At 40.8% G+C, this 25,099-nt stretch overlaps 1 protein-coding gene across 4 annotated transcripts in view; it reads left to right on the top strand.

Moving 5' to 3' along the window:
- The first annotated feature begins 20,846 nt into the window (after nucleotides 1-20,846).
- LOC115918755 (serine-rich adhesin for platelets-like) overlaps nucleotides 20,847-25,099 on the top strand; it is a 38,520-nt gene continuing 34,267 nt past the window's right edge. For 2 of the 4 annotated variants that reach the window (XM_030989519.1, XM_030989506.1), the window contains exons 1-2: nucleotides 20,847-21,013; nucleotides 22,749-22,952. In XM_030989519.1, coding sequence (XP_030845379.1) covers nucleotides 20,891-21,013; nucleotides 22,749-22,952 — 327 coding nt within the window. In that variant the 5' untranslated portion in view covers nucleotides 20,847-20,890. The other 2 variants (XM_030989514.1, XM_030989525.1) reach the window with 2 other exon arrangements.

Genomic DNA, 25,099 nt, shown 5'->3' with positions numbered 1-25,099 from the left:
ACGAAAGAAAACGATTCGTTGTACCGTTCTCGACTCTTAATCCTTGTCTTAATTCAGCATTTAGGCATTTGATTACGGTCAGATGAACATATTTATATACCTTATTTGTGACACAGGCAGGACACTAATTAGCGTGAGGTCCAGCGGGCGAAGCCCCCAGAAAACAGGGGTTATAGGCATTATATTTCCGTCAGATTAGCATCCAGGGGAGTCTAGGGCCCTAGGCGGGGTGCAAGGGACGAAACCCCGGAAGCTCAGGGGTTTTTAGGCGTTTAATTTCGGTCAGATGAGCAGCTAGTTAACTATTTTTTCTTTCTTGCTCTCTTTATTTCTATTTCTCTTTACTATACCTTTTAAAAAAAAGTGGAGGGGGGGGGGGGGGGAGCTCGAGGCTTGCGATTCCAGCCGATCCCCGGTCCCTAACTTTTCTCAAGATTCATATTTCTTGCCTGGCTGTAAATTTAGGAATTTTCCAACATTTTCATTTTCCAACAAACGCATACAAAAGTAAAATTTACCAAAAACTGAGGAAAAATCTCGGAAAGAATTCAGCATTATTTGCAAGCCACCGTTATGGAATTAGAAATAAACCACGTTTGAATTTGAATTCCCCAAGCCCCCCCCCCTATCAGTACGCCAGTGCCCCCTTTTCTTCTTTCCCTTTCTTTCCTCCTTAAGGTTTGCCGAGGGGGTGGGGTGGGGGCAAGGGCCTTTTCGGCCCCCACCCTAATCCACACGTTGTTGGCGGGATTAACCGGAACTGATCTCCCGTTCTTTTCACCCTTTCTTTTCCTCTTCCTCTTTTTTGTTCCCTTTTAGCTCTCCTCTTTCCCTTTTCCTTCTTTCTCTCTTTGTTATAGCGGGGGCGGGGGAGGTAAGGGCCTTTTGCCCCTCCTCGATCCACCGGCGCGAAAATTGCAAATGATATCCCCTTTCTTTTCTTTTCTTCTTCCTCTTTTTCCTTCCCTTTATCTCCTCTTACCCTTTCCCTTTCCTTCCTTCTCTCTTATTTTTTGATGGGGGGGGGGGGGGGGTGCAACAGCCTGGGAGGCAAGGCCCTTTCGCCCCCCCCCCGATCTCCTTCTTCACCCGTTTCTTTTCTTCTTCCTCTTCTCTCTTCTGGCGCTACACCTCTTACGAAAACAAAATGCAAAAATATCCAAAAAGAGAGGACTGCAATGGGGAACTTTGATTTAAGCTACGCGACCATTATTCTCTCATTTCCTTTCACATTGTATCTCATAACCATGAGAATTGCCAAGCTATTGTATACGTTATTTCGTTACACGCACACACACGCACACACACACACACACACACACACACACACACACACACACCCACAAGATCATAACCTGCACGAGTCTACAAGGTGTGAGAAAACTCTGATTCAGGAAAGAATGCAAGGGTGAAAGTAAAAGCGAAAAAAGTGGACACTCTCACATGGCTTCCATGGATGCCGTCTTTGTTCTCTTTTTGCCTTCTTCTTACTCCTTAACCGTTCGCGCATATGTTTTTTTTTTTACAAAACTGTTTAGCCATATATAGTACATGTGCAAGCACGTATACCCAGGGAAGGGAAGGTAATAGAAAAGGGAAAACAAAAAAAAATACATAAGGAGAGTGCAGAGGATATGGAGAAAGAAAGACAAAGAAATACATAAGAAATACATAACTGAAGGGCTTTTATGGAGCTCTCACACTCTGCCGTGTGGGCCTACCGTCCACCTGCCGGGCTATTAAAAAAAAAACAGAGTCCAGAACGTTGGGTTTTGAGCGAACTTGTCCCTAGCCGCAAAAAAAAATTCATAAAATTAATCTTTTCACCGTTTCGTTGCCATCTTCTGACCGTTCTCACCGGGCGCATACCGGGTGTTGAACGTGCTTCTACCGTCTTCACCGCCCAGATTGACTTTTGTTGAAAATTTTGGCCGTTTCCATACCGGGCCCATACCGGGTCTCGAACGTGTGCACCGGGTTTGTAGCAGCCACCTACCAGTCACTTAGCGTCGGTTCTAGGACAATTACCCCCTGGACAATCACCCCCCGGAAAATTACCCCCCGGAAAACTACCCCCAAAGGACAATTACCCCCTGGAATATTACCCCCGGAGATTCACCCCCCGAGGACAACTACCCCCCAAGGACAATTACCCCCGGAAAATTACCCCCCGGAGAATTACCCCCCCGAGGACAATTACCCCCCGAGGACAATTACCCCCCGAGGACAATTACCTCCCGAGGACAATTACCCCCGAGGACAACTACCCCCGAGGACAGTTACCCCCTAGGACAACTACCCCCCGATGATAATTACCCCCTGAGGACAATTATCCCCGATGACAATTACCCCCCGAGGACAACTACCCCCGGGGACAATCAGGATTTAATAGCAAAAGACGATCTGAAACATTGAGAGATGGCTACGAGCCCATAAGATCTCCTGCATGAACCCATATTCTTTCAAATACTATGGCACGTTGTCTTCCTCATTACTACACATTTCCCTTTTATTATAATTCATGCAACGCCAGTGCAGTTGCTTTTTTCCACGAAGGATGTAAGTTTTAGTTAATAATCCAGCGCTTTTCAAAATGCATAGTAATACATTTCTCTGGAGCAGCGTTATTTTAACTTTTTGTTAGTCACGGTACCCTCTTAAGAAATGAAAATTTTCTCCCAAATCCCAAAGTCTTTACAGACTATTAATTTTGCTCTGGCTCTCTTCAAGTGCTATGCACACACGTATGGGCACATTTAAAAATAAAAAGGAGAAGACCTTTTCAAACTGGTAAAAAAATAGTTTGTAATCCACACACTAGAAACTATTTAAAGTACTGTATGCGGGCACCTTGCCACCGAATGTACATAAATATAAAGTGATATATTCGATCATGACCTTGATACACGAATATGAGGATATTCGGGCCTCTCGTTGCCCTTATTTGCCTTGCTGTCAAAATATTGTCAGCGAGCGAGGAAGGAAGACACTTTAGTATCTTCAAAATGCTATTTTCTCATGTAATTACATATTTTAACCGTTTCTGGTATTTGATTTTTTTTTACAAAATCAACGTTTTCCAAATCGTTCTCTTGCGTCACCCCGGTTGAAAAACGCTGTGCTGGAGTTACAAAATCAAATGAGATGAATTACCAGAGAGCGGATATTTATTTTCTTTTGACATGGCACCGTACATATAACTTGAAGGCAATTTCTATTTCAAAATAATTTAACGCACACGAAAACATATCATACTTCAGCAAGTTCAGCATGACAACAGAAATAAATAGATAACCTTAATTATGAATCATGGCATGGAAGAGGGTCCATTATACATACAAAGACAACTACACCATCAGCTGATTAAAAAAGTTACAGAGGATGCATAAAGGAAATCTTACATCCTAAATTCTTTGTTGTGCCATTGATGGTGTGAGAGGCTGTCACTATGAACATGACAGACAATGAAAGCGGACAAAATATACAGTTCCTCAGGTAGACAAAGGAACATCCCTTGACTGCTATTATGTAAAATGTGTAGAACAGGTGAATATGCATGTGACACCTGTTCTACACATTTTTACATAATAGCAGTGAAGGGATGTTCCTTTGTCTACCTAAGGAACTGTATATTTTGTCCGCTTTCATTGTCTGTCATATTCATAGTGTGTAAGCGTACTCATCTGCGCGCAATGTATTGTTCAATTTCTTAGAAATGTAATTTCTGTTCTTGATTCGGTAGCAAAACTACAGGGGAATCGGGCAACCTCCACCCCCCCCCCATATCGAATTGAATAATTTAAAAAGACTTAAATGAACTTCATAAATAACAAAGAAAATGAAGGTTTATGCAATTTTCTGTAAATAGTAATTTGGGGAGAAGCTTGCGTTATACGTCACAGTGTTATAAAATCCTCGGGGGTGATTGTCATTGGGGGTAGTTGTCCTCGAGGGTAATACTAATGATAATAATAACGTTTTATTTACCCAGGGTAGCCACTTCAGTTATGAAACTGCTCTTCCAGCGGGCCCTGCATAACATAATATGTTAATACTACCCTTCTATAATCTAATATGATGAGCGCCTAGCTAGAAGGCAGAAGGTCCCGTTGTTGTAAGTCTTTGGTATGACTCGGCCGGGGTTCGAACCCACGACCTCCCGTTCATGAGACGGGCGCTCTAACCACTGAGCCACCATACCCAGTAGTGTCCATGGGGGGGGGGGGGGGGGTAATTGTCCTCGAGGGTAGTTGTCCATGGGGGGTAATTGTCCTCGGGGGGTAGTTGTCCTCGGGGGGTAATTGTCCTCGGGGGTAGTTGTCCTCGGGGGGTAGTTGTCCTTGGGGGGTAATTGTCCTCGGGGGGTAATTGTCCTCGGGGGTAGTTGTCCTCGGGGGTAGTTGTCCTCGGGGGGTAATTGTCCTCGGGGGGTAAATCTCCGGGGGGTAATTTTCCGGGGGGTAATTGTCCTTGGGGGGTAATTGTCCTCGAGGGGTAATTCTCCGGGGGGTAATTTTCCGGGGGGGTAATCGTCCTACGGGGGTAGTTTTCCGGGGGGTAATTTTCCGGGGGGTGATTGCCCAGGGGGTAATTGTCCTGATACGCTTAGCGTCCCCTCACCGCTCGGAGCGTCCTGTGAGCGAGTCCCCGGACAGCTGACGTCATGACACGACTGCCATAAATAGGGACTTTTAGATTTGCACGTTGACAGCTTTGACTGCAACGTGTGACGTCATGTTAAGGCACTGCGCATGCGTCACGTCGTCTCAGTCGGCGATCGAGAGGGCGTCAACCTTGATTTTCCTAGTCTAGTACGGTACTAGTATATGCCGCGTGCGCATAGAATATACAGTTCCTCAGGTAGACAAAGAAACATCCCTTCCCTGCTATTATGTAAAAATGTGTAGAACAGGTGTCATATGCATATTCACCTGTTCTACACATTTTTATATAATAGCAGTGAAGGGATGTTCCACCACGGTGACACGACATTTGCTCCTGCGACAATTGCTCCGGGCTTTATTTCGTCTAAGATGTAGGGTTAGGGTTAGGGTTTCAATAGGGTTTTATGTTAGGTTTAGGGTTAGGTTTAGAGTAGGGTATAGTGTTGAATCCAGGGTTGAAGTTAGCCATTCGATTAGTGTATGAAATTTACAGCGGAGCAATTGTCGCCGGAGCAAATGTCATGGAATCTCTACCACAGCAATAGGCCATTTACGTAATGTAACCAAATTTATTGCATAGGTCTTTGTGAAGTGCCTCGATACAAACTATTTCATTCACCTGATAAGAATAATAGTACTTCAATAGACAGAATCCTAACTGCATACATTAGTTGTTGCCAGGTTGGACAAACATTATGGCTTGACCTACCTAGCAATACTTAATATATGCAGTTGCATTCTGACTATTGAAATACTATTATTCCTATCAGGTGAATGAAATAATTCGTATTGAGGCACTTCACAAAGACCTATGCATTAAATTTGGTTACATTACGAAAATGGCCTATTGTTGAGGGTAGAATGAGGAACTGTATATTTTGTCCTCTTTCTTTGTCTGTCATGTTCATAGTGTTACTTCCTGCATGCATGTATATCATCGAGTGCAATCTGAAAGAATTCTAATTGTAGTCAACATGGGCAGTTGAGTACGTTGACACAATCACTTGTTCACTTGAACTACATATGTTAACAAGTAGATTGTATATATTGTTTCGAGCTTTCTATACTAGAGGTGTCTACGATTACACACTCATAGCCTTGAGCTCGAATTGGAGCCACCATAAAGGGTCGAGATATCTCTTGACCTCAACACGCCAATCAAAACAAATGAAAAGAATCACGCGACGCAAAGCTTCAATCTTTTTACTTGAACTTGATTGTCGCTTTATTCCTTAAACTTTTGCTGGTAGCATAATGAGTGTATGAAATCAAAGGCGTAAAAAGGGAGGTTGAGAGAGGAAGAAGGGAACAATGCGAACGCAAGAATTTTAGGTGAGCCTGGTAGGCTATACAGGCGGTTCCATTTCAGGTCGCCCAATGTCGGTCCGCCCCCTTACAAAGTCGCCCTCAATTGGTCATGTCCCCCTCCCCCCCCCCCCCCCCCGATTTTTGTTGTTGTCGATTTTGGGATTCTTGGTCAGCTCGCCCCAGCTTTTTTGGTAATTTCGCCCCTAAATTTGCTGTTTTAATTTGATGCCTTTTACAAAGTCAAGCAATTATTGGTTCCTAGCACTAGGGTCTGCGTTACCCTAACTCTAACCCTAACCCTAGGACACCGGGCCCCGCGTTACCCTAGGACACCGGGCCCCTGCGTTACCCTAGGAAACCAAGGTCCGTATTAACCTAACTCTAACAATAAATAAAGTTTTTTCCCCATGTTTTACATATTATATTATTATCAGGTATATCGGTAAAAAACCGGTATATCACTTTGAGTCACATATCTATATTTGTTTCAGATTTGTTGGGGGTACAATATTGAACTCTTAAATTCAATTTTATTGGTCCAAAAGAAAATTCGTTGCGTTTAAATGCATTATATTCACAGAGGGGGGCCCCGAAACGCCGGCCAAAAAAGAGAGGAGTGAAAAGGAAAAGGACGTAGGAAGAAAAGGGAGTAGACGAAGAACATTTTTGAAATTCAGACAAAGATTAGAAGTCGAGAACGGTACGAATCGTCTGCTTTCTCTAATGATTTAATGAAACGTAAAAGCTTCCGCGCTTCGCGCGGGAGGGGGAAGATGAAATTAGACGAGGAGTAAAAATAATAACGGTAGGCCTACAACGAATTGTCTTCTTTCGCCAATGATTTAATAAAACGTAAATGCTTCCGCGCTTTGCGCGGGAGGGGGGAAACTGAATTTAGACGAAGATTAAGAGTCGATAACGACACAACGAATGGTCTTCTTTCTCTTAATGAAACGTAAAAGCTTCCGCGCTTCGCGCGGGAGGTGAGGAAACATAATTCAGACGAGGATTATATTTGGGAACGGTACAACGAATCGTCTTCTTTCTCTAATAATTTATTGAAATGTCAAAGCTTCCGCGCTTCGCGGAGGAGGGAGGGGGAAACTCGCCCCTCCCTGCACCCACCCCCCCCCCCAATTACGTCACTGCTGGTCACCATAACGTACCAATATTCGGCTCGCATGATTTCAAATTTGGCCCCCCCCCCCCTAAGAAATCCTGGATCCGCGCCTGTTGACACGCATGATCAGTCGGCGTTCGTCGTGTTCTCGTCCACTCAATCTAAAAGTCCCTAGTACCCCGATTTGAACGGCAACGGTCAGTCCGCTCTCCATTTTTCATCACCGTTCTGTAACGGGTTATGAGCGTGTTGTGAACGTGTTCATACAGTGTGACCGTTTTCATAACGTATTCACACCGTCCTCATACCGTTCAACACCGTCCTCTTGCCGCTTACTTGCGGCCGGTGCCAGCCGGCCAAAGTTTTGAACATGCCCAAAACTTTCGCCGGGTCCCACCGGGTGTAAATCAGCGCCAACGCCCTATTAACGTGTTGCCCGCTTTGATAACGAACCACCGTGTGCCCTCGCCGTTCTCCACCGTCCGCAGACATTTTCGCGCACGGTGGCACACGGTAGGCCTACACGGCAGAGTGTGAGAGTCACTTAAGGCACCAAATTACGCATCTAGGCACCCGCCTTAGGCCCCTTGGTTGAGTCCAGAGGGCAGAGCCCCCGAAAGCTCAAGGACTTTAGGCATTTAATATTACGGCCAGATGAGCAAACAGGGGCCCGCCTTAGGGCCCTTGGTGGGTTCCAGGGGGTAGAGCCCCCGGGAGCTCATGGAAAAATACTGCCATTTTAGCAATACCTGTAAATCACTGGTATCAAATTAAAAATAACCCATGTTTAACTTGTATTGGGGGGGGGGGGTTACTGCCCCCCCCCCCCATTTAGTACGCCAGTGAAAGAGGCGGAGGTGACGGAAGGTACTAACCCCATAAAGCTGTATGATAAGTCTTATATGTAAACCCCTCACAGGTGTTTGAAGTTTTGTTGTGTTACAAAATTACATTCTTTAGCAAGACTACAGCATAAAAACAAGCAATATACTTTTTCACGCTTCACTTTTACTTTGCCGATATCTAGTGTGCAGTCCGAAGGGTTGTAAATATTTACTAGGTAAATTTTAGTAAGTACTGAGCAGGAAGGGACTTCTTAAAAGAGCAAGCTGAATATTCATTTTTGGAACACTGATCTATTTCTATAACTTTTAATCTTGTTAACATACAGTGTAAACTGTACATACGTGATACCAACAGAATACATATTTTCTACAATATTTACTTGTATATTTTTAGGATATTATGCGAAGGAGCGTATCGACCGAGCGAGAAGATTTTAGCATTTCTATTAGTCTAAACGCTGTACTCTTGGGCCCACCAGAGCCTTAAAGCGTGTTGCAGTCTTTAGTCAGTATTTGCTATACATTTTGTCGGTGTGCACTTTTTCAAATTATCCATAGGGGACGATCCCCCTCAGAAAATTGAGGGAAGACGTGTACCCCGTCCTTCCCCGGGATCGCCGCCCCTGACTCGCACATTTCGCTTTCAATTGCAGAACGCTCTAGCTGTGTCCAAGAGAATAAATTCTCGGAATGTGGGGCATCTCGCAAAAGACATGGGGACAAAATGTGTCGTGTGAAAAGCCAGGGAAGGACACAGACACAAAGGCCCGAATTCACAAAGGAGGTTTGTAGACAAACCTATGTTTATGTGCGTCATAATTATATAACGCGTTTCAGACAAAGGTTTGTCTAAGCCTTGGTCTGAAACGCATCGAAACGCGTCATATGAAGCACATAAACCTAGATTTGTCGACAAACCTCCCTCCAAAACCTACATGGGTGCGATGTGACCTGTGTGGACGTTGGCTCCACCTATTTTGTGTTTTGCTCAAAAAAACTATCCACAAAAAAGGACTATGTATGCCCCTTTTGTGAAGCGACCTATCAATATTACTGTTCACATATCAGTCCCTTTTTGGATTGCCCTCCTCCCGTCCCCCCCCCCCCCCAAGAAAAAATATTATCACATTGTTACATGTGTGCACAATATATATTGATGTGTCAACCAGCGCTCAAAATACACGGGGCGATGGGCGATTCGCCCCCGTGAGCTCCATAATCGCCCCCATCAGGTTGTCCACGGGGGCGATTGCAAAATTAAAAATCGCCCCCGTGGAATTATAAAATAAAGATTTTCAGCGAATTGAATAATATTGAAAAGATGCAATTCATAGTTGTACTCGATAATACTCACTTAACATATTCTCTCTCTCTCTCTCTCTCTCTCTCTCTCCCTGTCTTGCATAAAGAAAATATGAAAATAATATTTTGCCTTGATTAAGAAAAATTGAAATTTGTTATCAGTATTAAACAGGGAGAAGGAAAGGGGAGGAAATTAATCAAAACAAACATTGAAGAATCCAATTCAGTGTTCTTTCGTGATGCATAAGAATGAAAGTACATAAAAAGGTGAAATAATAAATTGAAGAGCGACGATGAATCAATAATTATTGTTTGACGTTGATTGATTGAATAAAAAATAATGAAACAATATGGTCTAAAGGTCATATATCTTCGAATATTAGAAAGTTTCATCCACCATCGTGTTTTGCAATTTAATTTTAATGCGGTGACTTGTCGGTTACGAGCAGAAGGTCATATCAGGCTTCTATATTCTATAATACTATCAACAGATATCTGGATAGAGACACTTCGTCGCATCAAGCTACGAGAATTCTACTCGAACACCGCATCGAAATTCTTTTCACCCTTTTTTTTTCTTCTTCCTCTTTTTTGGTCCCTTTTAGCTCTCCTTTTTTCCTTTTCCTTCCTTCTCTCTCTCTTTTTTTTTAGCGGGGGCGGGGGAGGCAAAGGCCTTTTGCCCCACCCCCATCCGCAACTTGTTGGCGGGAAAATTGCAACTGCATGATATCCCCCTTCTTTTCTTTACTTCTTCCTCAATTTTCCTTCCCTTTATCTCCTCTTTTCCTTTTTTCTTTCCATTTCCTTCCTTCCTTCTCTCTTATTTTGTTTTATTGGGGGGAGGCAACAGCCTGGGAGGCAAGGCCCTTTCGCCCCCCCCCCGATCTCCTTCTTCCCCCTTTTCTTTTCTTCTTCCTCTTCTTTCTTTCCCTTTCTCTCCTCTTTCCCTTTACCTCTTTCCCTTCTCTCTCTTTCTCTCTCTCTCTCTCTCTCTCGCTTTTGCGGAAGGGGGGGGGGGGGGGGGGTAAGGCCCGCTCACCCCCGCTGGATCCGCGCCTGCATTTACCTTATAATTATCTACTAACGTTAGATCCTAATAATGGATCTAGAAGATTGATTGACCTGGTCTCAGTGACGGGTAAACTTTTTTTTCTCAATTACTTGGTCTAACCATGAAAACCTTCTAATTTTACTTTAAATTTTCAAACAGTAACAGTTACGACCTAAATTAAGCCTAGGGCTGTACTCTACATTTTAATAACAAATTAACGTTAACGTTAGACTTAACTTAAACTGTTGTTTCTATGTGATACAAGTGGGAAAGGAACACTTCTTTTTTTCAAAAAAAAAAGAAAGAAGAAAATTCCCCTTATTTCCCCCTTCTTTTTTTTCCCAGGGGGGGGGGGGGTGGGCCCCTCCTTCTGGATCCGCCACTGATCACGGGGATAAAAGTATACAGCTATGTAACAAGTAAATTTCTAAGAGGGAGAATGCCGACTTAAATAAATGATAATGATAAAATACCAAGGAATTTAGGAGTTTCATCCAATGGAAATTTGTATTAAAATAAGAGCCCCCGTCAGCACTAAAAGAGCCCCCGTGAGAAGGTTCACGGGGGCTATTTTTTTTGGAAGAGCCCCCGTGGACAAAAATTTAATTTGAGCCCTGGTGTCAACCTTACGAAAGTGGTGTTTTCATAATGATTATTGACCTCCTTTAAATTTATATTTATATGGAAGACTTAAGAAGACAACTGTTTACAGTCCAACTAAGAGTGTAGAGCATGCCGTGTAGACTAAAATGTACAATGTTGTTCAATTTCTGAATTCTTTGTTTAAAAAACTTGCTTGCTGTCAATAGTGTATACATTTTTTTTTATACATTTCAAATGTCTAGTCCGGTTAAAAATAGCACGTAATGATTTCATTATTTGACACGTACTTCACATTGATTTATCTTATCGATAAGCGAAACGATTTGCTTTAGTATCATATAACAAAATATAACAGTAATGACAAGTATGGTTTTCCTGAAAATTGCATTATACAATGTATATTCATCGTTATGGAAAATGTTGTATATTATACAACAATGGGCATTTACATTTTCCAGACCAATGATTTAATCACGTTTAATATTGAAGCTGTTGCCCTTTGTATATACATGAACTTGAAATAATAAGTAGCCTTGAAAGTGTCGCAATAAATCATGTGTGAGTGAGTTTGAAGTTTAATGGTGTAGGTTTGTTTGATACTGTATAGCCTTTACTCTGTTTTTAATGAGATATATCTCCAATCAAATCAAATCAAACTGAGTGATGTTATCGTACAACTAAACAATATCAATCTTCTGTTCTCCTAAATAAGCCTGGGAAACTTGAAAATTGCATTACAATGTGAATTCATTGTCAGTGAAAATGTAATACAATACACGACAATGGGCAAATAATTGTTTCCAGACCAATGATTTAAGTACACTGTCGCTTATAAAGGTGGAATATTTTTTTAAAATCCCAATTGATGGAATTATTTAAAAAATAATTTAAAAATAATAGATCTAGATAATAGTATACATTCTCAGATTTTATTGAATAATAATTTGCCATTGTGTGTTTTGCGTGACTGCTAAAGTATGTGTATGCTACTATGCTTATCAACTAGGGGACCTATGCCCTTAAGTCATAAATGTTAGTAATGAGGATTAATGCCCCACAAAAGGGCACTAATATATAGCACATCGACACGGTTTTGATCCTGGGGCCTCACAGTTACGAGGCCATTGCTTTGTCATTGAACCATGACTGTACGCAGCGGGGGCTAGGGTAGGGGGCAGTTTCCATGAATTAAAAAAACCCAGAAAATGCAATAAATTTTCAATAATTTTTGGCATTTTACCCCGGTTCCCAACATAATTTTTTTTTTTTTTTTTCTGTGTGCCCATGCCTTGAGCCATAATGCATGGCCGTACAGAGGATTTTGTTATGTTGGGGACCGGGGTAAAATGCAATAAATTATTGAAAATTTATTGCATTTTCTGTTTTTTTTTTAATTTATGGAAATTGCCCCCTACCCTAGCCCCCGCTGCGAACAGTCATGGTTCAGAGACAAAACAATGGCCTCGTTAACTGTGAGGCCCCAGGATCAAAACCGTGTCGATGTGCTATATTAGTGCCCTTTTGTGGGGCATTAATCCTCATTACTGTCATTTATGACTTGAGGGCGTAGGTCCCCTCGTTAATAAGCATAATAGCATACACATGCTTTAGCAGTCCCGCAAAACACACATTGGCTAATTATTATTCAATAAAATCTGAGAATGTATACTATTATCTAGATCTATTATTTAAAATAATTTTTAAAATAATTCCATAAATTGGGGTAAAACTAAAATATTCCACCTTTATGAGCGACAATGTAAGAAGAACTTAGATTTTATATTGAAACTGTTGCCGTTGTATATACATCAGGCGCGGATCCAGGATTTCTTAGGGGGGGGGCAAATTTGAAATTATGCGAGCCAAATATTGGTTCGTAATGGTGACCAGCAGTGACGTAATTGGGGGTGGGTGGGTGCAGGGAGGGGCGAGTTTCCCCCTCCCTCCTCCGCGAAACGCGGAAGCTTTGACATTTCAATAAATTATTAGAGAAAGAAGACGATTTGTTGTACCGTTCCCCAAAATAATCCTCGTCTGAATTTAATTTTTCCCCTCCCGCGCTAAGCGGAAGCTTACGTTTCATTAAATCATTAGAGAAAGAAGAAAGAAGATTTGTTGTGTCGTTATCCCCTTTTTTTCTTTTCTTCTTCCTCTTTTTCCTTCCCTGTATCTCCTCTTTTCCTTTTTTCTTTCCCTTTCCTTCCTTCTCTTTTTTTTTTGATTGGGGGGGGGGGGGGCAACAGCCTGGGAGCCAAGTCCTTTTGCCCCCCCGATCTACTTCTTCCCTTTTCTTTTCTTCTTCCTCTTCTTTTTTCCCTTTCTCTCCTCTTTCCCTTTCCCTTCTTTCCTTCTCTCTCTCTCCTTTTTTTTTGCGGGGGGGGGGGGGGCAACGCCCGCTTCCCCCCCCCCTGGATCCGCGCCTGTGCAATACTTATCATAAGAAACGAAAATACTTTTTAATAAACATAATTATTATGAATAGTAAAACGAAATTGTCGATTATTGCCTTTCAGAAGGGGAATCGGGAAAAAGCATAATTATTCATTTGTTCCCCCTTTTCACATTCTCACGATGGCCTTGGTAATAAATTTGGATTATGAGTTGTTTCATAATTATATTGCGAGGTTGCAAAAACCAAGCTAAAAATAAGATATCGATTTGTAGTTTGGAACTGTGCATTTTAGAGCAGTTTTTATCACAGATCTGAACTTAATAAACCATTTCTCCTCTTTACATTAAACATTACAGATCATTCAGACATATTTTTTGTGACTCTCCAATATCAGGGGACGACCCCCTTTTCTAGAATTACAGATCCCAGAATGTCTTATTAATAAAAGACCCTCATATTCCCTATCTCTATAATCTCTTGTATGCACATGCACAATTTAATGTCTGTCTATAATATATGCTAACAAAAATATTGTGTTTGATTTTAAAGTCCGCGCATATCATGCGAAGGAGCGTATAGCGACCGAGCTAGAATATCATTTTTTGATACTTATAGTGTACTGCAGAACCGAATAGATCTAGCCCACCCTTTTTGTATGTTTTCATAGCCGAGGTTTCCTTTAAAAAGAAGAAGGAAGAAAACACTTTCGCGTCACTCTAATATCTTATTCATTGTCACTCTGGACACAGTTGTTACTAAAACTAGCGGGCAAAATAAATTACATTTTTAGTATGAAAAAATATTATGTTGTGATTAAAAAACACTATAGATCAGATATGAAAATTCATAAATGCGGGCACTTGGTTTCCGAATACAATCATGAAGGTTAAAATCCTATATTCGATCCCCTCGATGCATGAATAATTGAATATGAAGATAAATTATGCGGGCATTTCCTTGCCTAGAACCATCCTGTTTCTAAATGTTCGGAGCGAGTGAGGCGAACAAGCGTTGTAAAAATGTAATTCCAATAGTTAAAAAAAATGTAGGATGCATTCGGGCATCTCGCTGCCCAAATGTGATAATATTCGGGCACCTCATTGTCAAATAGATTATTAATGCATCTCGTTGCCCAATATTATTCAGGCACCAGGCACTTCACTGATTGAAGTCATGTTTATAAATGTTACGAGAGAGCGAAGCGAGCTAAAAGTAGGGACACTTATTTTTTATTTAAAATGTTATTTCCTTAGAAAAATACAAAGCGGTTTTTAATATTTTGTTTTCACGAAATTAGAGTTATTTCAAAATGGATAAATATGGGTCTTTTATTAATTTCTCTCACGGCAGTCCTAAAATGTTTTGTGGCACCCTGGTTGGAAAACGCTGCTCGTTCAACTTCCAATACCATGTGTAGAACTGTTAATTTCATAGTGTGTGTTTTTTTCTTCAGAATTCTCTGGGATTTCTGCTCCTGCTGGCAGCAAATACCGTATATTATATTTTGTTCATAATATTCATGCACAATCATGCATGCTCATTGAAGTGTTTACTATTGTTTAAGTCATGGCTTCCACAAGGTCAGTGGATATGTGCATATTTGCATGTCACCTGTAGTCGTATCACTACAACTTGTTTAAAGGGATAGTTGAGTTCTGTTGCAGAGGGCGCTACACAAAAATAATTGTTGTGTGAGATAATGAAAAACTGACAATTTAAATGACGAAATCATCTTTGTTTGATCAAAATCGGTTCAGAGACGGCTGAAATTATATATAACGATTTCTAACATGTCTAATATTAGATAATTTGAAAATGCCGTTGAAAAAAAGAAATAGCGCCTTTTACGTCGTATTTCAGCCAAGGCCGATGTTGGCATTTTCGTGTCGGTTATATTACGCACAACCAGCCGGCCCATGTATTGTTATTTTTAATTAAATATTTTTCTGAAAGTGGAGCTGGCTAGATTTCACACATTTTGGGGTCTAAAATTAGCTTCATAGCAATTTTAGGTTCTAAAAGGGCACTAGAAATGTCATAAATAAGAATAAGACCAATAACCATGTATTTTGAAGGCATTTGCAATCTGAAAACAGAACTCAACTATCCCTTTAAATTGAGAAACCCCCCAAAATAGATTTGTATTAAAGGCCCACTGTACTACTTGCAGCTACTTGCGCCATCTATATAACAAACAATGCCTAATCGGTGACCATTGCTCCCCCATGATCCTCTTTTTCTTATGTTAACTGAGAGCTGAGTTGATGAGATAACCACCTGTCCAGTGACCTTGCAGGGCAGTCTAATCCCTCCTATAAACTACGGCAGATAAGCTTAATATGTCACAGCTTCGGTACTCTATTCAGCAGGTAGCATAGACCTCTGTCGAGAGATGGGGGTATTCACGTAAGAGCCAAATGCAAAATGCACGCAATAAAACTAGGAGCGATCGGATTTATTGACAACCTTCATGAAAAAGTCTTTTCAACAACAAAGCAATTAATTAGAATATACGAAATTTAAACAATTCAAACATGGCTTTGAATCCAACGAGACAGAACTTTAACAAATATTTTGAGAAACAAGATTTTATTTTCATTTTTTGTTATGCGCCCAGTTTTGTCATGAAAGGGGTTAAGGGTTAACATCGACATATTTTACAGCTAGCTGGTATGTACTCTCTAAAAAGAAAAGAGCTGACTGAAGGGGAACTTCTAACTGCAGCCAATATGTTCTAAACATTTTCACAAGCCAGAGAATCGTCTAATTTCAGACTCTTGGGATTTTAGTCTCTTCAAATGGAATATTCATCGAACAATTAGTTGCGAGGATTTTTTTTTTCTCCAACGGCATCCTAGGGCCGGCCCGATTTTTAGTTTGCATTTGCCCCAGCTTTGGAGGCGCGATAGTGCCCTTTGGTAAGGCATTAATCCTCATTACCAGGTCTCTCGGAGAGGACCTAAAGCCGTCGGTCCTCTGGTTGCCTACTAACACTTCTTCTTCTACTACTACTACTTTAACAAGTGGGGATTTGTAATGCTGAGGGTAATAGTTATTGTAGGTCCCGCATGGAGAGCAATTACTTTAAATGCTGGTGTTACTATAGTATAACCTGTCATTGTGTAACTATAAATAGGCAAACATTATTATTAATAAGCCTTTATAGAACGGATCGAGTTAGTGGGATCATTCCAACATACGCAGAGATTAAACTGAACAGCGCCATCACATTACCATCAGAAGAGATAAAAACATAGGTGTTCTTATGGGTTCTAGGACAATTACCCCCTGGGCAATCACCCCCCGGAAAGTTACCCCCCGGAAAACTACCCCCCAAGGACAATTACCCCCCGGAGAATTACCCCCCGGAGAATTACCCCCCGAGGACAATAACCCCCTAAGGACAATTACCCCCCGGAAAATTACCCCCCGGAGAATTACCCCCCGAGGACAATTACCCCAAGGACAATTACCCCCCGGAAAATTACCCCCCGGAAAATTACCCCCCGAGGACAACTACCCCCGAGGACAATTACCCCCCGAGGACAACTACCCCCGAGGACAATTACCCCCCAAGGACGATTACCCCCCGGAAAACTACCCCTTGAGGAATTACCCCACGAGGACAATTACCCGCCCCCGAGGACAATTCCCCCCCCCCCCCCCGGGGACAATCAGGATTCAATAGCAAAAGACGATCTGACACGTTGAGAGATGTTGTGAAGGCTACGAGCCCATAAAATCCGGTGCATGAACCCACATTCGTTCAAATACTTGCGCGTGATCTTCCTCATTACTTCACATTTTTCTTTAACTATAATGTATGCAACAACACTGTGGTTGCTGTTTTCTACGAAGGATTTCTCTTGTGCAGCGTTATTTCAACTTTTTGTTCGACACGATGCCCTCTTAAGAAATGAAAAGTTTCGCCCAATCTTAAATTCTTCACAAACTATTTATTTTGCATCACTCTGGCACTCGTCAAGTGCTATGTACACACGTATGGGCACATTTGTTTCTTGATTTAGTGAACGAGCAAGAAAAACAAGGACAAGACATTTTCAAAATGGTAAAACATAATGTTGTAATCAACACACTAGCACAGATTTAAGGTATGCGGGCGCCTCATCGCCGAATGTACACGAATATAAAGTGAAATATTCGGTCATGACCTTGATACACTAATATGAGGATATTCGGGCCTCTCGTTGCCTTGATTCATCATGTTTTATAATTGTGATGAGTGTGGTAACAATGTAATGTCGAAATAAAAGATATATATTCGCAAAATATTGTCAGCGAGCGAGGAAGAAAGACATTTTATTATTTGTTTACATTTTATTATCTCATGAAAATAAATACTCTACCCGTTTCTGATATTTGTTTTTCACAAAATCAACGTTTGCCAAAAAAAATTGTCATGTAACTAACATTCTCTTGCGGCACCCCAGTTGAAAAAACGCTGCTCTGGAATTACAAAATCATTGAGATGAATGTACCCAAGTGCGGATACTTATTTTCTTTTAATATGGCACCGTACATACCATATATTTAACTTGAAGGCAATTTTTATTTCAAAATAAATTACAGTACAAGAAAACATATTTTAGTTCACCATGACAACAGAAAGATATATATATATATATATATATATATATATTACATTACATTTATAAACATGAAGAGAACCTTAATTTTGGAATAGATCATTGATGAGGGCCCATTATACATACAAAGACAAATATACGATCAGCTGATTAGAAAAGTTACAGAGGATGCATAAATAATGATATCTTACATCCTAATTTCTTTGTCGGGCCATTTTGGGGGAGACTAGCTGTATTAACGCGTACTCATCTGCGCGCAATGTATTGTTCAATTTCTAAGAAATGTAAATTCCATACTTTGATTTGATACATGCGTCTTATGGCAATTGAATTCGATTTGATACATGCGTCTTCTGGCAATTGAATTTGATTCAATACACGTGGCATATTAAGTCATACTTCACAAAGGTGGAATGGATACAGAGTGAGGGGTGGGTGAAATCTCCTCCTAGGAGGATACATGTACGTCAAGCAAAAAGATTTGGCAGATGGGTACGAGGGCTTTGAATGTGAGCTACGAATATAAATATAATTTATACACAACCCCTGTACGAAACAAATCTATTCCGTCATAAATAACTAAGAAAATGAAAGTTCATGACATTTTCTCTAAATAGCAATTTGAAGAGGAGCTCGCATTATACGTCACAGTGTTACAAATTCCCTGGGTGTGATTGTCCTCGGGCCGCGGTAATGGTGTTTCGAGGGGGGGGGGGGGTAATTGTCCTCGGGTGGTAATTGTCCTCTGGGGTAGTTGTCCTCGGGGGGTAATTGTCCTGGGGGTAGTTGTCCTCGGGGGTAATTGTCCTCGGGGGGTAATTGTCCTCGGGGGTAGTTGTCCTCGGGGGGTAATTCTCCGGGGGGGTAATTTTCCGGGGGGTAATTGTCCTTGGGGGGTAATTGTCCTCGGGGGGTAATTCTCCGGGGGGTAATTTTCCGGGGGGTAATTGTCCTTGGGGGGTAATTGTCCTCGGGGGGTAATTCTCCGGGGGGTAAATTTCCAGGGGGTAATTGTCCTTCGGGGGTAGTTTTCCGGGGGGTAATTTTCCGGGGGGTGATTGCCCAGGGGGTAATTGTCCTGATACGGTTCTTATGACATCGTATACGTGGCCGACTTCATACAAGTACAAACATGAATTCTCTCAGCTAGATATTACTCAACCTCCGATGATCGTAAGTCTGTTTATTTTGATGACTGATCTTTTCCTTCAAAAGTGCCTGACGAAACAAATCAAGGCCTCTAATATTATTGGAAAGAATAAGAAGAAAAACGAGAAGAAAAAGGAAAAGGAAAAAAAAAAGAGGAAAAAAAAGAGGTCATTTTTTCCCCTCTCCATTTAGATCTACAACCGAGGACTTTTTAATTATAATAAAAAAGAAAAGAAAAAGAAGAAGACCCTTACTAGTAAGCCTGAATCCAACAAAAATAAGAAATGGCCTCAATGATTAATTCAGGTGCCAATAAACTATGGAAAGAACTGGGAACATGATAATGGGCACCCGATACCATCCACGGGGGTGCAGGGGCGGATCTAGGGGGGGGGGGGGGTTCGGCGGTTTAAACCACCCCCCTTGGAAGGCCAAGTGAAACGAAAGGGGGGGGGGGGGGAGAAGAAGAAAAAAAAAGTAAAACAGTAAAATTAAGGCGCGATTTTTGGAAAATCCTGGATCCACCACTGGGTCAACCCCCCCCCCTCCTTGGCAAAAAGCTAGATCCGCCCCTGGGGTGGGGTATCATATCAGAACAATTTTGTCAACAGTGGGGCTCCCAAAAAGAACTTCCTCTAAAAGATAATGACTTGCATTTTTCTCCTGAAACTAAATCCATAGATGCTCATTTTTATGTTGCAAATTTACAATTAACAAATTCCTCCAATGAAGATGTAGAAAAGAAGAAGGACCCAGAAGAAAAATATGACCCCCCCCAAACAAAAGAAGAAGAAGAAGAAAAAGGAGAAAGAGAAAGAAAAGAATAAGAAGAGTAAGAAGGAGAAAAAAATGGGAAGAAGAAGAAGTAGAAGAAGAAGAAGAAGTGGAGGAAGAAGAATTAAAAAAGGAGGAGAAGAACAAAAAGGATCGGTAGAGCGAGAAGAAGAAAAAGGAAAATATTAAAAAAAACTTGAAGAAATATCCATTCGACCAGTAAAAAAAGAAACAGGCTATGTGATTATTTAACTGTTATTCTAAAATCAATACGTCTTATTGTTATTTTTTAATTCATTTTTTAGGGGGGGGGGGGGGGGTTATATCAGACGGAAGTTTCAGTAATATTTCCCAATTAATAGTAAACTTATAGGAATAGCGTCCTTAAAGTCAAACCATGCCCCCTTTGAACAAGGAGAGTTATTTTCGCATGTCGATCCCTGGTGCCCTGAAAACGGGGGGGGGGGGGGGGGGGCGCAGGTTCAGGGCCTAAAGTCCGCCGAATGTTACGACTTTTTAGGCCTGCTTCCTCTCTGTATTCTGAATTAGGTCTATTTGAGGGTCCTCTCAAGACGAACTTTTAGTTCGTAAACCTGGCATGCCCATGCCATAGATCAGTAGCCAAAGAGATTCGATCATACACAGTATGTCCTCCGTAGCCTAAACCATGAACCTAATACATTCTCAAATCCGATTTGAAATTTTCGACAAATTGCTCCTGGCCGTTTTAGACTAGTTCACCTAGTTTCCCCCTGAAATTAGTCTAGAGTCGCAGACTATTTATAGTGCACATAGCATTTCAAATATGAAGTGGTCAAGTTGTATTACTTTTTAATAGTAATGAAAGGTACATAAATGATAATTTTCATATCTTCTCTTATTGAAGCCCGTAATGGTCAAAATTCTTTTTGCAAAAAGAATTTTGATACTCGTTTGTGGAGTGTGCGAATTAAACATAGTCTTCGGCGCAGACTAGCGTTTTGAGTTGTCTGCGCTGCATGCATGTAATGTGAATATATGCAATGGGAAAAATGCACGTTGCAGGTCAACCTTGTGTGGGAAAGCGTGTTTGAACATGTCCAGCTCTGACTCGACAAGGGGGAAAAGTGCATCGGAAAAGGAGGATAAGGCAGAGGCAAGTGGCTGCATGCCTGTTTGCCTAGGATGCTGTTCAGCTGCAATTCAAGATAAGGTAAAGGTAAATGCTGCTCCATCAAATTTATTTCAATCAGCGAGTGAGAAGCGAATGGGTGCAGATATATTCACATTTTCTCGGGCACCAGCTGGAAAGGGTGTATTAAGAGAGGTCTGCATCGGGGAACTTCCGGGTGGATTGACGGTGGAGGACGGTGTGAAGTTGTTCGTCGGTTCGATCTTTTTGGAAAGAAATACGTGATTAAACATTAATGTCTGAGTTTATCAGTGAATTTTCGAATATCTAATGGGAAGGATGCTGGTCGAACAGATGGTGGTAAATGCTTATTTCTTTTTAAAATCATTTTCTCAAGACTGCCTGCCCCATCTTCAGAATTTCATTCAATCATTGATCATTCATTTCATCAATCATCTATTTTAGACTCTAGATCTACTCTCTAGACCTAGATCTAGGCCTAGAGGTCTAGGCCTAGATCTAGAGCTAAATAAATTAATATTTGTGAGAATTAATTCTGTCATTGTGCTGAAATCTAAAGCTACAATGGGGTCTAGTCTAGACCTCTAGAGGTAAACCAGGGAAATCTCCCCTGATTTAATAAAGACAAAGTTATTGAAAATGATTGATCTTTGATGTTTTCTTTGCTTTTTTGCCATTTTGACATCCTGATCATGATTAGCAGTAGGGGCGCTGGTCCGAGAATGAGGATCGTTCGCTTAAACGAGGATCGTCTTCGCAAACGTGTACGGACGGCCCTAATTAATGAGGATCATCTGCGAAAAAATTTCACGTTGGCAATGCGAAAAATGGATTCCGCAATGATTTTCTTCAACATTTTACATTGACTTTGTACCAAGACTTTCACGTTATGACTCTGAGCGTTAATTCCTTGGGAAGATGGACAACCCATGAAACTAGTCAGTGAAATGGGGTTATTTTCGTACATGGAGCACCGATGAAAAAAACGTCTACAAAAAAAGACAATCCTAATTTTTGAGGATGCAATTTGTCAGCGTTTACGAGGATATCCTCGTTTATTATTACGATCCTCATTCTCGGACCAGCGCCCCTACTGATCAGATTTCTATTGGAGCTGTTGCGAAAGTGCATTAGCGCCATGTTTTGTAGTGTATAATTTCTTTGACTTCTAGAGACAAAAACTCAGACAATTAACTGTCTTAATGTTACATGTAATAGACACTGACCCTCAGGCCAGGGCAGGGCCATTTTCATGATTTCCGTATTCTGACCGTCAGTCAGCTTTACCTTTAAAATATTTTTTCGTTCCGTACAATTTATGTTAGTAGACCTACTGGTACATGTAGCTCCAAGGTGTATTTCAAAATATTTGAAATAACTTTGAACATTAATTCTGTAAAGAGAATAATATTGCCAGTTTAAAATACACTCTTGTTCAACACAAAAGCGACTTTTGAGTACTGAATATGATAGACTTTTCAACATAAAATTTGTACCCTTATACTTGCTCCCATAAAATACGGCTCAAATGGAACCCAAGTCTGCCATGGTTCCTGTGTGAGCAGTATTATTATATGATGCCAATTTTGACTTGAGAGTCAAGAGTCAACAATAAATAACTTCAGAGTCTAGGTCTTGACTAAAAAACTTTTTTTTAAATCGTAAAAATAAAACCCAAATATATATTCACACACCCCTGGAGGAAAGCATTGACCGCGACCATTGGCATCATAACGGCGTCACAAAGATAATACTTCGTAGAGACGTAGAATCAAGTATTTTTTTCTCTCTGAATATATAGATGCCCAAGTCGCGGAAGCGAAAGCGAAGCAGAGGGCGCCACCATTCGTCCAGTTCGCAGAGCTCTTCTGAAAGGCTTGGTCTGGGCGGCCGAAGGAGGTTCATTGCCATAGCACGCAATGCGCCATCATCGGCACAAGAAATGGCAACTGTCCTCGCTAGTGAGTTGAGGCCGGAGCACAAGCTGCCCAAGAAAGAGATATGGGTAAGTTGATTCTGAAGTTATTCAAGAGTTTTGGATGCTCTGATGTTCGAATCCCGACATGGCACTAATATCCTTTGGCAAGATATTAACCTACACTTGCTACCCTCCACCCAGGTGTTAAATGAGAAAACATATTTTGTCCTTTGGCTTACCCAATCTTTTTGCAAGGATCCCGCGTTTCCATCCATTATCTTACCCTTCACTATTTATTTTAAGCATTTGCACACCATAAACAAAATGATATGAAACATTATTGCACAGTCCTCACAATTCTTTGGGCATGAGATATTATTTTGAAATTGCACGGTTATCCTGGTACTTTTTGAGAAAGCAAAAGACGTTCTGATATATAATGATACTTCGTTTTTATATAGCGCTTTTCAGGACTGCAGGCCCTCTCAAAGCGCTTTTCAGATTATGTTATTACCCCAGTCATTACCCGCACACAATGTATGCACATTCTCCACTCCCTGGGGAGCATTCCAGCCAGGCGTCATTTTTACAAGCACACATTTGCTCATCTAACCACATTAACTTTCACATCCTACCGGGTACCCATGGAGAATGGCAAATGTAGATCAATGTCTTGCCAAAGGACATTAGTGATGTGGTGGGACTTGAACCGACTTAAATTCCAGATTTAGATTACTGTTAAACTGCCCTTATGTACTTTTGCTATTAGAATGTAAAATGGAGGGTACATTTGTAAATCAATGGATGGTCCTAAAAAGACTCCCCCAAAAATGGAGATTAGACTAGAGAGGGGTTTGCCACTGTGAATGATATGTATTCTTCCTTTGTTACACAGGGTTTGCTTGTTATGTTATCCCTATCCCATCCACCCACAACAAAGCATCAGTGTCTGGGTCTTGCAATTTGCATTACTCAGAAACGGGGGAATCCCCATCTAGGTACTGCACATGGTCACATATTTTTGAGGGAAAATAAGCTAACACACAAGACAGACAGATACATGTAGATAGTAATAATAACAAAACGAAATAAAAAAAATCAACTCACTCTTCAGTTCTATCGTTGTTAAATGACAAGTTTAAGGTTTTTTGTGACCTTTTATCCCATCGGTTTATCAAAGATTTCGAGCTCAACCCATGAATGATCACAAAGATTATGTGAAGATGATGCATGTACATTTTTGCTTGTCGTTTCAGAGCAATTAATCAAAGATATACTTTTGAAGCTAATTTACATCATGTACATGTACTGTATGTTCACTATTCCATTTTACTTTGGTTTTGTTTTGACATATCTGAGCTTGTATGGGACATAGAATAATGAGGTTAATGACGTACTTGTACTATATTTTGGATGCAATCATGCAAGTACATTTTATTTGTTTACTTACACCTGTATATAATACAATTATAGTGTACAGTATTCATTTAGTCATTATTTATTTGTATGTATTTATTTGTTTATTATTATTTTGTAGGGGGAGGGGCAGTGCTAATACATTTGTAGGTCCCTCTATTTAACAAATTCTGCATAATATGTCTTATTGATTACAAGCTCATCTCATTCTATATCAACCTCTGCTATTCTCTTTTCTGAAAGTGATATTAATATGAGAAACAAGAAGGTTAAGTAATGGAATACCATATTTCAGAGAGAGAGAGAGAGAGAGAGGGAGAGAGAGAGGGAGAGAGAGAGAGGGAGGGAGAGAGAGAGAGAGAGAGACAGAGAATGATAGAAAGATGAGAAGCAAGTACAGACTTGTCACTTGTGAATTCCTATGTTTTCGAGGCTTTAAATTTAGGCTGTCTGGCATAATAGTCTCAATCCCAAACCCTTGTCCTAATTAAAAATAAAAGAACCCTCTCATCTAACTTATAAATCCCTTCATCATGATTTGAAATAATTGTCAATGGGGATTAAAGGTTTAGTGTGAAATCATTACATCCTGGGAGTCAAAATGTTTTAATGTCAGCTATTTGTAAACAAGCGTACATGTATGAATGGCTTAGCTTATGAGATGTGCCTCCATACATGTTCATTAACTCTTATTAAGCTTTTCATGCTAGTCTTCACATTTTAAAATCATTTCAATTATTTTGCACCATGTCAGGGCTTATTTAACCAGAGTAAAACAGTGAGAGAAAATAGTGGAGTAGCCTGTTATTCACCTACAT

This window comes from Strongylocentrotus purpuratus, unplaced genomic scaffold, assembly GCF_000002235.5.
Source record: "Strongylocentrotus purpuratus isolate Spur 01 unplaced genomic scaffold, Spur_5.0 spur5_contig_842, whole genome shotgun sequence".
NCBI lineage: Eukaryota > Metazoa > Echinodermata > Echinoidea > Camarodonta > Strongylocentrotidae > Strongylocentrotus > Strongylocentrotus purpuratus.
Note: the sequence above shows the minus strand (reverse complement) of the source record. Positions and strands in the feature narration are given on the sequence as shown.